The 14,290-nt window shown below is 43.0% G+C and overlaps 1 protein-coding gene across 1 annotated transcript in view; it reads left to right on the top strand.

Moving 5' to 3' along the window:
* Nucleotides 1-2,203: 2,203 nt before the first annotated feature.
* PLPP4 (phospholipid phosphatase 4) overlaps nucleotides 2,204-14,290 on the top strand; it is a 50,637-nt gene continuing 38,550 nt past the window's right edge. Inside the window, exon 1 of the mRNA XM_066190819.1 lies at nucleotides 2,204-2,360. Within this exon, the coding sequence (XP_066046916.1) occupies nucleotides 2,305-2,360 (56 nt within the window). The 5' untranslated portion in view covers nucleotides 2,204-2,304. The remainder of the gene's footprint in view (nucleotides 2,361-14,290) is intronic.

The following is a 14,290-nucleotide window of genomic DNA, read 5'->3' as shown; positions in this document are numbered from 1 at the left end:
TGCACTAAGAATGTGCTGTAGTGCAGTGGCTGTGCTGTACCTCCTGCTGGGTTGTAGCTTAATTCCACAGCGTAGCTTCAAAATCTTTTTCTTGCTATTTGCCACTCATATTCAATTTAAAAGTCAAAGCAAGATTTTGTTCAGCAGCCAGCTGCAAGCTGGGTCTAGTTAAAAAAAAAAAAATCAGTCTGAAGTATTTATGCTTCGTAAATCACCATCAGCTGATAACATGTTGGAGAGCCAGAACACTGCGAGCAGATCGCTGCAGCAGGACAAATCTTGTGTCATTTGTAACTAGAACTCCTTGATTCACGACTGACTTGATTCACACAAATGATGAGGCTATTTCAGTCTATGAATAAGAACAAAGATTATTCCCATGCACACCTACCAAGAGTGTAGGTACACATTCATTGGGGGCAGAAACCAGAGGAAGCAGAAGTATTTGACAACAGAAGACCAGCTGAGTGTCCTCAAAGGAAGGTGGCATGTCCTTTACCACCACCACCAGTTTAATATGGGGGTTTCCACAATTTAGCTTTGTTTCCTGAGAGCAAATCACAGTTTTTGAAATCCAGACTCCATAAGTGGTTGACTGAGCTTTGTCTGAAAATGAATGAAATGAGGTGTACAAGGGAGAAAGATCTCTTTTAAGTAAGGTTTTTAGTGTTCTCTCCAATGCCAGTCACACATCTGGGTTTTCTTGGTTTCAGTCATGCTCCTTGCAACAAATCTAGCACTGGAGTTTAGTACAGAATCTTATGTCTCTGTTCTTCCACAAGCATGGTCAATAAAAGTTTTGCTACTCAGTAGTTAATTCAGAGTTCAAGGCTTCCCTTTAATGCACAGTGCATATATTAGCCAGATAGGTTTAACAAAGCCTCTCTGGCATTAATTCTCCAACAATAATCATGTAATAAAGTGGATTGGATTTCTACTGCAGTCCTGATGGCTGTTCTGTAGCTATGTGCAGTGTTAATAGCTATGAACAGTTTCCTGAAGGACATACCCCAAGAAAGCAGATAATTAAATACATTTAAATGTGAATTAGTTTGCTACATTTCATGACTTAAGGCTGAAACTCTCTTACACTAAAGACGTTCAGGAGTCTCTCCATGCTTAGGAAGTTAAATGAACTCTGTGCAAAAATAGACTAAGGCAATACAAGGATTTGGGCAGCTCAGAGAATGCCACTGAGAGGAATGGTGGATGGATTGGAGGAATCGCAACTCAATTGTTCTGCTGCCTTTCTCCCATCCCAGCAATTTGGGGTCCCATATAGCTACAACCCCTCCTGCGTGCTTAGCTAAACCCGTCTCTGGGAACGAACAGGCACTGAAATAATGACATCTTTAGCCTATAATATCACATATTATGCAGAATCTGACCAAGGGGTGACATGCTGGGTTATCTGCATTAACCATGAAGAGTAGGGTTCAAAATAGCACAGATGTGTGAGCAGGTGGGAAGTCTGTTACATAAATACGTCCAATAGAACGCGTTCAAACGCTGTTAGTCCTTTATGCAAAGATAAAGCGAACGAGCCAAGCTCAGCGCCGGCACGGGTGTTCTGGTGCGTGTTTGCCCTTTATGAGCACCCGATGTTATCCGTGTGCGGCGATGCTCCCTCCCGCCGGCCCCGTTTATTATCCTTTTTCTCCATCCTTTCGAAGCGCGGGGCTTCCTTACGACCCAGAGACGAACGCCGGAACGCCAGCCCACGGTGGGAGCTGCAACCCAGCGTGTGGCGGCGGTGCCCTGGGATGTCAGTCCCTGGCACCGATGGGTTCACGCCTCTCCGGGGAAGGATGGGGAACGTTAAATGGGGCAGAAAAAGCGCTCTCATCGCGCCCCTTCCCCGCGTCCGGCGGGGACAGACAGGCAGCATCCCGGTGCCGGGCGGCGGCGCAGGGCGGCCCCGAGGGGCGGGCGGGACGGCCCCGGCTGGGCTCCGGCTGCGGCTCCGCTCGGCAGCGCCGCGGGGGCGGGCGGGGAGGCGGGGAGGGGAAATCCCCAGGATCCCCGGCCCCCTCCCCCCGAGCGGGGACACCGCGTTAGTCACCGGGACCCTCCCCCCGAGCGGGGACACCGCGTTAAGTCACCGGGACCCTCCCCCGGCGCTCGGCTCCGTCGCGCCAGCGCCGCGCCCCGCACAGCGCGGCAGCCGCGGCGGCCGAGGGATGGCGGGGCCGGGGCTGCGGCCGGACGGGCCCCGGAGCTCCGGGCCGGGCGGGCTGAGGCGGCCCCGCTGCCCCCGGGCGTGAGAGGCGGCGGCGCGGGGCTGCGGGAGCGCCGGGACCCACCATGCGGGAGCTGGCGATCGAGATCGGCATACGGGTGCTGCTCTTCGGGGTCTTCGTGTGAGTAGCGCCGGGCGGCGGCACCGCGGCCACTTCGCTCCGGGGCTGCTCTGACAGCACAGTGCCGCTCGCACCGGGATGGGGAGTGCGGGATGGAGCTCCGGGATGGAGATGTATGGAGGTCCGGGATGGAGCTGCCGGGTAGAGGTGTAGAATGAAGGTACGGGGCTCTCCCGGTGGGCTCCTGCGGTCAGGGAACCCCACCGGGACAGCCCCCTCGGGATGCCCGAGCGAGCGGCAGCTGCCGCCCGGCCTCTCTCTGGGATGCTCCGGGGTGGAATATTTTTTCCCCGAGGTGAGTCTTTGAGGGAACTCTCCCAGCGCCGCGGTTTTGCCGAAGAGCTGAGTGGATTTTTTTTTTTTTTTCTCGGAGAAGCTGCTGTTTGGGAGAGAAGCGTGCAAAAAGCGACCAGCCAAAGCGATGCAGCCTCAAAGGTGCTGGTGGTTTCCTTGTGGCGGCTGTAGTTTGTGCGGTAAAGCCTCACCTGGCGGGGCTGTGGATGCGCCTCAACAGCTGGTTCTGGCAGCAGCGAGAGCCCCGGGGCCGCGGAGCTGCAGCGCCGGGGCTGGAGCTGAGCAAGGACCGACCGCGGGATGAGCGTGAGGTGGAACAGGGGAGAGCGGCTTTGGGAAGCTTCTCCGCACGCTGTGGGGCAGGGAGGAAAGTCACGAATATCTGGTTGTTGAAAGATGTGCAGCCCTGACTGCAGGATCATTCTTTCTCTTAGCCTTCCTTCCGGAGAAAGCAGTTATGCGTTGTTTTGCTTTGTGTATTTCAGCCCTTTCTTTCATGCCGTTTGTGTTCAGGCATTTCAACAGTGAAAAGTTCCACTCGATATAAGTTTGCAATTCCATTGCCCAATGTTTAAAAATGAATGTCCTCAGTCTTGGTGGTCTCTCAGGAGTACCACAGAACCAGGATCAGATTTTGCTGTTTGTTTTCCTGAGGATGGATGCTGTTGGTCACAGGTACAGGCAGTATAGGACACCTGTTTAAGCTGCGATATTGACTTAGACCTGGTGAAGCTGACTGCTTTGATGAGTCCCTTTCATGGTTAATTAATAGCTTGTCCAATTTACTGGTGTTTGATTTTTTTTTCCCTCGGTGCTCCTTTCTCTTGAATATTGATGCAAATCTTTTGATTTGCAACAAAACCCTGTAAGGTGCCTTTGATATCTGTCAGCTCAGTTGCATCTCACTTTGAAAGTAGACCCGTTCCTGTCAACAGAACTCCTTTATGGAATACGTGGAGTTTCAGGGTGAGCAAAGACCTCAGGAGCTGATGTTACATCAGAACCTTTCTCTTCTTGATGTTTGTGTGTGTAATTCATCACCTACACCACCCCTGCAGGAGATCTCTTCACGTAGCTTATTACTATGATATGTAAATCATGAGCCATCATAATTAGTAATTTCTTGGTTGTGCTTCTGTCTTTTATTTCCTCTCTAAAAGATTCCATTATTTTCACTGCTCTTTATGCTGTGGTTCCAAACTCCTCTGAGGAGGGGTAGCCAACAGAAAAGCTCTTGCTAGAGTCACCATAATGGCAAATGCCTATGGAAGAATTCCTCGTATTTTCACACAGCTCAGTTCCTGCCGCATTGGGATTCTGGGGAACAATTCTGATATTTCAGTGGGTCATTCAGAGCATTCATTGACATCTGAAAGTACTGGGCAGGGTAGTGTTCCAAATTCAGGTCAGTGTTCAGTTTCATGAAGAACTGAACTTTATTTGCTGGTAATGGTTGCAAGAATACAGTCTCTAGGTAGACCAAAAGAAGGGCTTTTCTGCTCAGATAATATCAGCACAGAAGTAATCTTTTGCTATTGCAGCAGCACTCAGTAGTTATCTCAGTTTTCTAAAGTGGCAGTTACTTACATTTTGAAACTTTTATGCTGCAGAGGTTTAAACACTGTGTTTCCTGTGGTTTTATAGACAGGCAGGGCAAGGATTTTTATGGAGCACTGAGTTCAGTGGAATATCCTTTCAAGAGTGAACATTCACTGGTGAATTTGGGACCCCTGGGACTGGAATCCAGGCAGCAGCAACTTGAGCTCTGCTGCAGAAGGGATTTCTAGGAATGAAAAGGCTGCAGAGGTTCCACCTCCCTTGGAAAGGAATGCCATTAACAGAAATGAGCTGTGGCTGGGTCTGAGCTCATCTCTGTGGTGAGTGCCAGGAAATGAGGAACTGGACAGGAGAGAAGGAGCTCTCTCTGAGAAGGTCTTGATGGCTTCGTGTCATTACCAACCCTGGGAGTGTCAGAAGCCTGACCTTGAAGGTAATGGTTCCACAGCTATTTGAGAGCCCTGAACCATCTGTGCCTCCCAGATGTCTTTGAGCTCCGACCTCACAGTTCATATCACTCACAGCAATGGACTGGCATATTTTGTACCGTAGAATGCAAAAAGAAAAAGGTGCATATTCCATGCTGGAGCTTTGCTTGGTAATAAATGTCATTTCATAAAAATGGAGGTGTGAAAACTTCTGTTGATGATTGCTGAAATTGAACGTATTGCCAATTTGAATGTATTTTAGATCAAGAACAACCATGTTTTCTATGTTTAAGACTGGCATTTTTTTTTCCTCCAGTTGCCATAATTATCAAAGTCAGTCATTCCATCAAAGGCAGAAACCTATACTTGTTATATAAGATCTCTTCTATCCTGCAGATGGGCACCCTTAGAAGCAATGCACATTTTTGGTAGTTGAGTATTGATTTGGTTGAATTCAGCAGCCATTTAGGGAGGATAATGATAACAACTGATTCAGTTCTAGGTGTTGTGTTCATGGCAATTGCTGAGAGCTCACATAGCACTTAAAGACAGGATTAGGTATTGAAATTTAGCAACTCAAGCTTCTCTGCCTTTACAGAGATCTGCGCTAAAGGGCATTTTAGCCCTCAGGATTAAGTGGTATTGAAGGAGGGATTAGTTAGAAGAGATTTATTAGAAGGACTGTGTCTGCCTGAAATTGAGAAGCAGGAGTTAAAAAAAAAAAAAAGTGAACAAACCCAAATTCCACCAACAAACAGTCAAAACCTAAAAACAAGTGGTTGCAGTAAAAACTATACCTAAATACGCACTTTGCTGCAAAGTTAAATAGGTATTCTTTGAGTACCTTCAGCAAAATAGCTCTCAAGCTGCAAGTTACAAACTGCAAGGATAGTGATATTTCTATTCTGCTCCACAGTTTCTCCCAGTTTCTTAACTGTCAAATTAATCTTTCGAAATATGTATCCTTGCACCTTTTGGTTGGGTTGAACTGATCTGATGGAACAAGGATGGCTTGTTAATTCCAAAGTGAAGAAATTTCTCACGCTATAATTTGACTATTAAGAAGTTTCAAGTATTTTCCAATCAAATCTTGACTTTGATTAATTCCCACTTTATATTTTTGTTTAGGTTTTTACTTACCAAGAAATATTTGTGAGTACAGAACTGAGTTTTGTTTTTAAAGTGAGGTTTTTCATGTAAGCTCTCAGAAATAGAAATGGTCTATTGTTTACTATAACAGCCATGAGGATGTACTCTGTTTACAGGAAAAATCCAAAGCTAATTTGAAGAATGATTGAATTAGGGTCTTGCAGCTCTGTTTTTCTTCATTTTTGTATTTATTTCTATGACTTGGAGCATCTTAAAATGCCTGATTAATGCTAAAATATATTTAAAATTACCAGACTTTCGTCTCCATGTGTGCAGTGGCATTTGTCACTTGCAGGTTGCTTGAGGAAAGCAAATTGTTTTGACTGCCTTGGTTTTATTCAGATAAACCAATTATAAAAGGATTTGTGAGCAAGTCTGACAGTTTTACACAGGAGTGATGCCCTTAAAACAAAGTTTTTCATCTGTCCTGAAATGAATTCACTGAGTGGTAGCTTGGAATGAGCCTGAGGGATGTCTTTATTTCTTCGTGTTCTGTTTTAGGTGTCTTCTATGAGGAAAAACTTTTTGCACCTGTTTCAAAAGTTTTAGAAGACCACACTGTTGCCCCTTGGCAGGGAGAGAGAATTTGTGTGTGTTGTTGGATATTTAACCCAAGGAATTGTCAACAGCACGTCACTGATGTTTAGAGAGCTAATTGATTAAAAAGGCAAAGTCTTTCAAGGATTGCTCCATCAAACCTCGAGCTCTTCAGTGCATGTGATGTGATTAAAATATAAATGTCGTTTGGAGTAATTGGATATCTCCCCCACAGCACAGTCTCATTAGCAGCCTCCCTGGGGAATAAATGTTTATCTGCAGGCTAATACACAGATATATATTGCACACGTGTGAGTTTACAGCACTGACTAATGCTGACATCCTTTGTGTGTGTGCCATGTTCAGTTTCTGCTGCAAGTCAATGAAAGCTGTTTCTGTGCGTGTTGTGTTTCTTACAGGTTTACAGTATTAATATTTTAATCAAGTTATGAATATGCATGAAATAATTTGGTGCACAAAGCTCTTTCAAGTAGCTTTCTTTGTCAGGGGATGTTGTCTTCTGGATATCCTGCATATGTTGCCTTTATAAATGAAACTGTGTATTGTCTTGTTAACACAGACAGAAAATCAATTACCCGAGGAAGTTCTACAATGCTGAACGTTTGCATTGCTTTTCTCCCAGATTGTGTTTGCCTTTTCCCTCTTGCATGGACAGGATTTTTGGGGGATAGACTGAGCTGAAAATTGTGACTGTAGGTAGCAAAAGCAAGATGGTATTGAGAAGAAATCACCAGACTGAGACATTAAGATTAATTTTCTCATTCTGACTCAAATGCTGCGAATTTACACAAAGCAGTTGGACCAAGAATTCAAAGCGCCTTTTAACCCTTAGCTCTCTAGTATTTGGTATTTGGCCAAAGGTATTTGGCCAGTTCTTAGTGGGTTTGTGTCATCTGTTCTTGATTTGAATATCCCGTATTTCTGACTTTGTTTGGAACCTGATTTTTGGCTTCTGATCCTCACAGTCTTGGACTTCATTTCTAGTACCCTAATTTCTCATCAAGAAAACAAGGGCAATCCTTCTTTTTCTCACCCTAATCATTCAGGTCATTGATAAATTCTTTGTCATGAGGTAGCCGAACACATTGAACGTTCTTGGAGCTTTTTCAGTGTTAGTTTCACAAAGAGTAATGATAATAGGAAATGAGAACATCAATGTGTTTGCTAACCTGCTTAAAAATAAGTGCGTCATTGTAAACTGCAATTTACACGTTAGTAAAGTGAGGGAAAGATTTGTTTCGTGGTGCAGGTTGAAGTCTAAATCACTGAGTAGGGTCAATGAAGAGTTAAGGGAAACACCTGCTGAAGAAAAGAGCTTTTCTGGTGCTTAGGATATGATAAGACCTATCAGAGGTTGCATATTGAGTAAAGGACTTGTTCCAGTGCTCAGCAGAGTCGGTCACACTTTTGAAGTGATGGGAGAGCTGGAATGACATGGAGCTCCTGTAACTCCCTGATGTACCACAAAGTAACCTGAATTTTAACTTTGTTCTGCACTGTGTCCTTGACAAGTTCCTGTAAAAACAAAAGGCTCTAAATACCAATTATACCTGGTGTCATATGAGGCACAGAACAAAATGACCATGTGCCTGTCCTGATGTGTATGAATTACCAGGGAACTCACAGGGAAACTTGGTTCTGGATTGGGTGTTGTGGCCAGGTTTTGGTGGCTGGGGGGCTGCAGGGGTGGCTGTGATGGTCTGATCTCAGTCCGCATTTCCCATCCCCTTGTACCACTGCAGGGGAGGAGGGAGAAAGGAAATTCAACACTGAGTCTGGGGAGAAGGGTGGGAAAGCTGTTTCAAGACTTAGATTTTATTTTGTCATTTTCCTACCGTGATGGGATTAGTTTCCCTCAGTCGAGTCTGTTTTGCCCGTGACAGTAACTGTTGAGTGATGTCTGCCTGTTCTTACCTCCACCCAGGTGCCTTTCACTGTATTTTCTCTCCCCCATCCACCTGAGGAGGGGAGTGATGAAGCAGCATCCACTCACTCAGTGTCATCCTGCTGTTCAGCCTACTTGGTTGTTTCAGTTAGCTGAGACTTCTGATTCCATTGTTTTTGTATTCTATTTATTGGAATGGGGCAGGGTTTTACTGACTTTGATAACAGTTATTCAGGAGAAATTGTACCTGCCTGTCTTTTTGTGCAGACTCTGGTCTGTGCAAAAGACAGGCTGTTTTTACAGCCTGTTGTAGCAATACTTCCAGATTGTGGAGCTGAGTTATTTCATTTGTCTTCCCTGAGTCTTGGGGAAAGAGGGAGTGAAAGCATGGGAAGAGGGAAGGGGCAGGAATTCTAATTGTCCTGCTATTAGGATAGGATGTACATTTGATCTCCATGGCTAAACTCACAGCTGAATACAAGCTAAAAGAGGATGCTATTGTAAATGCCAAAGCATCTGCTCCAGATTTTTTGAGAAGTAAATGGTGACTTTGTGTCTCTTGTTGAATCTTGTTATTGAATCCCATTTACTCACAGGCTTTGGCAGTTCGTGTTTATTTGCTTCTAGCCTGATTGAGGATGTTTTATAGTGAAAATGCTACTGATAGGGCTCCTTGGGGGGAAATTTTTTCTTTAACAGATTGATTCTTATACTTGGATCTAAGCACAGTCAAGGTAGGGCACAACTGTGATTCTTGTGGGAAAGAATTTAATAAAAATTATAGTCTTACTGCTGAGAATGTACTCATATCTGGCACAGTAAATCAAGATCTCTATGGTCTCCCAATCTATCAGTGACTTTGAAAAGCCAATACTTGGAAATCGCTGGCAGAATTATTGATGCTAAAAATGAATTAAGGATAATATTTAGCGTGTCTTGTAACTTTTTTGTGTAGGAAGGACTGCGCTGGTAGTGAACAGGGAATGCCTGAGTGCTGCATCTGTATTGGCAAGGATGAGTGGAGGACAGAAAGCTGAAGGCAGCACTCATATCCCTAATCAAATACTAATTAAAGTATTGGTTGTGATCCACTAATGAGCAGCAGGGGCTTAGGCTTTGGTGGTTAAGGAAAGCTTCCCTTGTTTCTGGGTCGGAAGAGCTTTACAGTAGATCCAATTGCATGGAAGAGACAAAGCTGTCATCAATTCTAGCACTTGAACTAAGATTTTCATGACTAAATAGATTTTAAAGTACCTTCCATTCACATTTTTCCCTTGCCTTTACATGTTAAATTTGTCCTCATTCAACCACAAGTCATTGATATGTCAAAAACTCTGTGATTGATTGATATGATTCTGTAGAAAACTAGATTGGGAATTTTTTTCTTCATTTTAAAATCAGATTGCTATAGTCACTGTGTATTGTATTTGTTCCTCTGCATTACGAACACTTCTAGTTTTACTATCTAAATATTTTCCTTGTTAAAATACCATTGAATTTGAATTAAAATTGCATAGGAATGCAATAAGTGGAAATTGTTTTACTGTAGGGTAGGCAACAGGGTGATAACTGGAGTTTTCATAGTAAGTAGCTGATTGAGATTAATTATTCAGGTGAATTCCAGAGAGCTGGGGGGAGGAGTGAGGAAGATTGTAAGAGAGGTATAGAAAACATTTTCTTTTTCTGGAAAAGGTAGAGATAATTCAGTTGTTTTATCTGAAGATCTGAGGAGACATGGCAGTGATCCTCACAGGTAAGCATCTCCATAAATGTGTATGAAGACAACAAGCTGCTCTTCACATCCTCTGGGAATTAGACAGAAAGGAAAGATTTTTAAATTTGTAGCAAAGGAAACTTAGGTTCAGTGTGGGGAAATACATTTTAATGTTAAGGACTTGGAGCACTGTGATAGACTGCCCAAAGAAAGGTAGAATCTCCACCTATGAAAGTTCTACAACGCAAGTTACACTGAAGTGTTTTAGGAGTATTTTATATCAAGTTTATTTTGCTGTTGGGAGACAGACTGGCTGGTCCTGTGAGCTGGCTGAGGTTTATGTTGCCTGAGAGTGCCCCAGTGTGTGGGTAAAAGTTTGAAGTGAAATTTCTCGTAAGAGATTTTTGACTCATCTTGGTGGGTGGGAAAGGAAACAGAGATACCAATCTGAAATTGGAGAATATTTCAGCAAACACTGAACAGAAGCTGATGGTCTCTTCTGCAGGGCAGTTCCCTGCCAAAGTTTGTGTGTTGAATATTCTGCATTAACCAGACTGGAAAAAAATGCAATCCTAGATTAGGTGCAACGTTTTACTCTGCAGTCTGACATTTTAGCTTTTATTGGGTGGGTTTTACTGCTTCTTTAGCATGTATAATGGAGGTGCAAATGCTAGCTCAGAAGTGTTTCAGCTCGGAAGGGTTTGTGGCTCCCTGCCAAGTGTTGTGAAGCCTTGCAAAGGGGGAACAACAGAGAGGAGTGTCACCTGATGTAAAGCGTTCTATTTCCAGTAGCTGCCAATTCTCACGGATGGGAGAACTGACCTAACAGCTTGTCTGTGCTCTCACAGCCCGCAGAGAGGCCATTAATAATTGTTCATCAGTGTCCAAGGTGCTTTCTAGGACTGGAACTATTGCTACTGGACCTCAGCGAGCACTACAAAATGCAAAAAGTTCCTGTTTGATGCCGAGATTTTGGCGTGTCTTCATTGAAGACCAGAAGCTGGGTAGTTGTAAATGTCCTTTCATTGCATGGCCAAATCAGCCTCGTGAAGGCAAAAGGTGCTGGAGTTCATGGCAGTATGCAGAGAACCTTCTAGCATAAAGTCCCCATGTCCCAAGCAGAGGCGGCAGCATCTATCAGCAGCAGCAGTGACAACACCGCAAGGTGTCCCGCGAGTGAGCGTGCATGGGTGCATTCTCTAAGCAGGGCATTTTTATTCTATTTTTAACCAATCAGGTACCAACACGAACTTTCTACAGTCCTGTTGGACATATCCTAACCTGAGATTGATGTGCAAAAGTAATCTTACACAAATTCTACGTGTGTAACTCTCTCTGTTCCAGCCAGGAATGCTAGCAAGGGTATGTTGTTTTCATTATGTCTAGAGCTTAGTTAACTTTGTAAAAGGTAAAGCTACTGAACTTTAAACAAGGTTTTGGGGCCTTTTCTTACTAACGAATTCAGGCTCTTATTTGTTTAAGGCACTTAAAAGATTCTCTGCTTGTTTGAAACTAAACTTGCATTTCTACCTCATGTCTGTGTGGATTTATGTGCTTTAGTTTCTCTGAGGGTTTTAATTCAGCTCTCACATCTCTGAACACCCCTGGGCCTGTGTGGATAGGGCCCAGAGGGATTTTGCATCCCGACACCCATTCCCCATTACTAGATCTTCTTCTCTTAATGTTATTATTTTTTTAATCATTACTAATACTCTGGAACATGCAGTTCTCACTCAAGTGTTTTTGGATGGAGTGATTAATAATACAGTTGGATTTTGTTGCAAATATCGTTTGGAGGAGGAGTGAGGGAGGGACAGAGATAACTGAGAGGGAGAGCGTTTGTCACAGAGAGAAACTCATCATGGTTGTGAGTTTACCCCAACTTTCATTTTGGGTCCAAACATAATCATTAGAGTGTAACATGCAGGTATGAAAAGAAAAATAAAAAGAAAGAAACTTTACCAGACTCAGCTCCATCAATTTGCTGTGGAGCTGTGTGGTAGTGGAGGGAACTGCGGAGAGTTTGACTGAAAACAGTTTGAGATGTAATCAAAATAAGCATTAAAAACATCGAGAGGAAAATTTTGACTGTCTGCAGTGTGTTTGGGTTCATTATTCAGACATGTGCTTAGTTAATTTAAGCCTGTAATATGAATTCTGTTTTTCACTTTAGGATAATGTACAGCTGCCAGCTTTGACACTTCTAATGGCTGCAGAACTCATTATTTTGCTTCCCTCTACTTTCTCCTCCCCAAACACACATTAAAATGGCTTTTGTGAAATATCTCGTATCATAGGGTGTATTTAATAAAAATAGAGGAGAGAGGCAACAACTAATACCATAAATAATTTTTTTTCATGAATGAGGGATAATGAAATGAAAACAGAAGCTAATTGTTTTCACTTGGCTGATATTGGTTATTTCTGTAAAACTACCACTGTTGATTATTTCTGGATGGCCTAAAGAGTTGCACCTTGACACAATAAGCAGCGGCTCTGACCTCCTTGCCTTGTTTTCCAGAGGCAGCACTGCTCCATGTGAGCAGGGATCACAAGGACTGAGAGGCTCTTTCACCCCAGGAGCAGCTAAATGCCTAAACAAAGTTGTTTTTGTTTCACAAGGGTTTATTTTATACTCTGCTCACTGGAAAGCAAAGATCACTTTCATTATTAGGTCAAGGAAAGTTGTAAAAATTAAAAACAAGTCGAAATATATGACTTGGACTCATTTTGCAGTAGGTTTTTTTTTTTCATGGTTCATTATAGGCACTCTTGTCTCCTGCTCTTCTGATCAAAGCTGCAATGCAGCATGACCAACTGTTCCCTCTTTCTTCCTTTCACTTTGCTCATTTCCAAATATCCTCCTTCTGTGAGGAAGATAAAATGATGAAAATGCTTTATTAAAGCTAATTAACTACTTTAAGGTCTGGAAACCCCTTTTATTCCCATGGAATGGGAGTTTTCTTGACTCACAGGGGCAATAATGATGCTCAGTGATATTTAGCTCTACTTGCTAGCAAAGACTCAACCCCTAACAAGAATAATGAATGGACTGGAAGTTTTTGGAATCTTCCAGGTGCACAAGAGCAACTTCCTACCTGTGTTAACCTTTGTTCTTGTTGTGCTGTTCATGCTCATGATAATTCTTTCCCATTCCTCTGTGTCACAGGAAGGGAATTTTTTTACTTAGAGAGAGTTCAAATGCCAGGGGCTGCGGAAACAGGGACAAGTGCAAAGACAACTAACATCAGGTTCTAAAACTCCACTCCAGGCCGCTCTTTCTTTTTCAGCATTGTGAAAAGATTGTTGGTTTGCTTTTTCGTATTAAGTATTCAAAGTATATATCTCATTTTTATGTGATTACATAAGCTGTAGGACTCCTGTTGTGTCTGCACTGTTTTTGGTTTGAGATCGGAGCTTTAAAGTGAGCCCAGGCTCCACAGCTGTTGCCTCCTTGCTGGGTGCAATGTTGGCTGCAAGGAGGAGAGTACAGAGGGTGGCCATTCATCTTTGGAAGAAGTTATACCCTGATATAAATCTGTAAAATCAGTGGATAGGTGAGGCAAATCTGGGAAACCTGTCGGTAAGGCTGAAGAAAAATACTGGAAACTCTCCTTTTTTAGCACTTCAGGGAAATATGACAGCTGTGTACTTTAAAACTGCATCAGAATTTATTTTCAATCTTTTCTTAATCAAAATGATTTCTTGTATATCTGAGGGGCTAATGGAGGCATATGTGCTAATTAAATGTCACACTGCAATTGCTAGCTAATTTAAAGTATTCAGAAATACTTTCCATCAAGTCATACTGACTCATCTGAAGCCAAAGCTATCCTCCAGAACCGGTCCTTTACTTGCCAGTGACATTAAATAAAAGCCCCAAAACATTGCCCATGCCCTTTGTCTTTATCAGTTCCAATAAAGCTCTTCATGGGGATTTCAAATTGTTAATCAGAAATAGTAGGTGTATGCACTGATGCCACTGTACTGGGAAATAAAAAGTTTTTAGCTGCTAAAAAGGGATAATTTATTGATACTGGTGCTCCTGTGTCAGAGTGTACAGTACTTAATTGATTTTAGTGCAGTTAAAAAATGATATTTACTGTAACTCACTTCCATAAAAGTCTATGAAGAACCAGTAAAACATTTGGTCTGTTCTGATGGGAACACTTCTTTTGCCTTCAGTACCCATTGCAATGTAAATTCGGATTTATATTTACAGTTAACTCTTTCCTTTTGATTTCTCTGGAGAAGTTAAAGCTGTTGCTGGGTGTTTGTCAGCAGTGCATACTTGGCATTTATAGGTACCAGTCCAGTTAATAAATAAACTTCAGAATTAAGAGTT

Source organism: Chamaea fasciata, unplaced genomic scaffold, assembly GCF_029207755.1.
Source record: "Chamaea fasciata isolate MVZ Bird 193981 ecotype frontalis unplaced genomic scaffold, bChaFas1.0.hap1 SCAF_9, whole genome shotgun sequence".
Lineage (NCBI taxonomy): Eukaryota > Metazoa > Chordata > Aves > Passeriformes > Sylviidae > Chamaea > Chamaea fasciata.
This window is presented reverse-complemented; position numbering and strand designations above follow the sequence as displayed.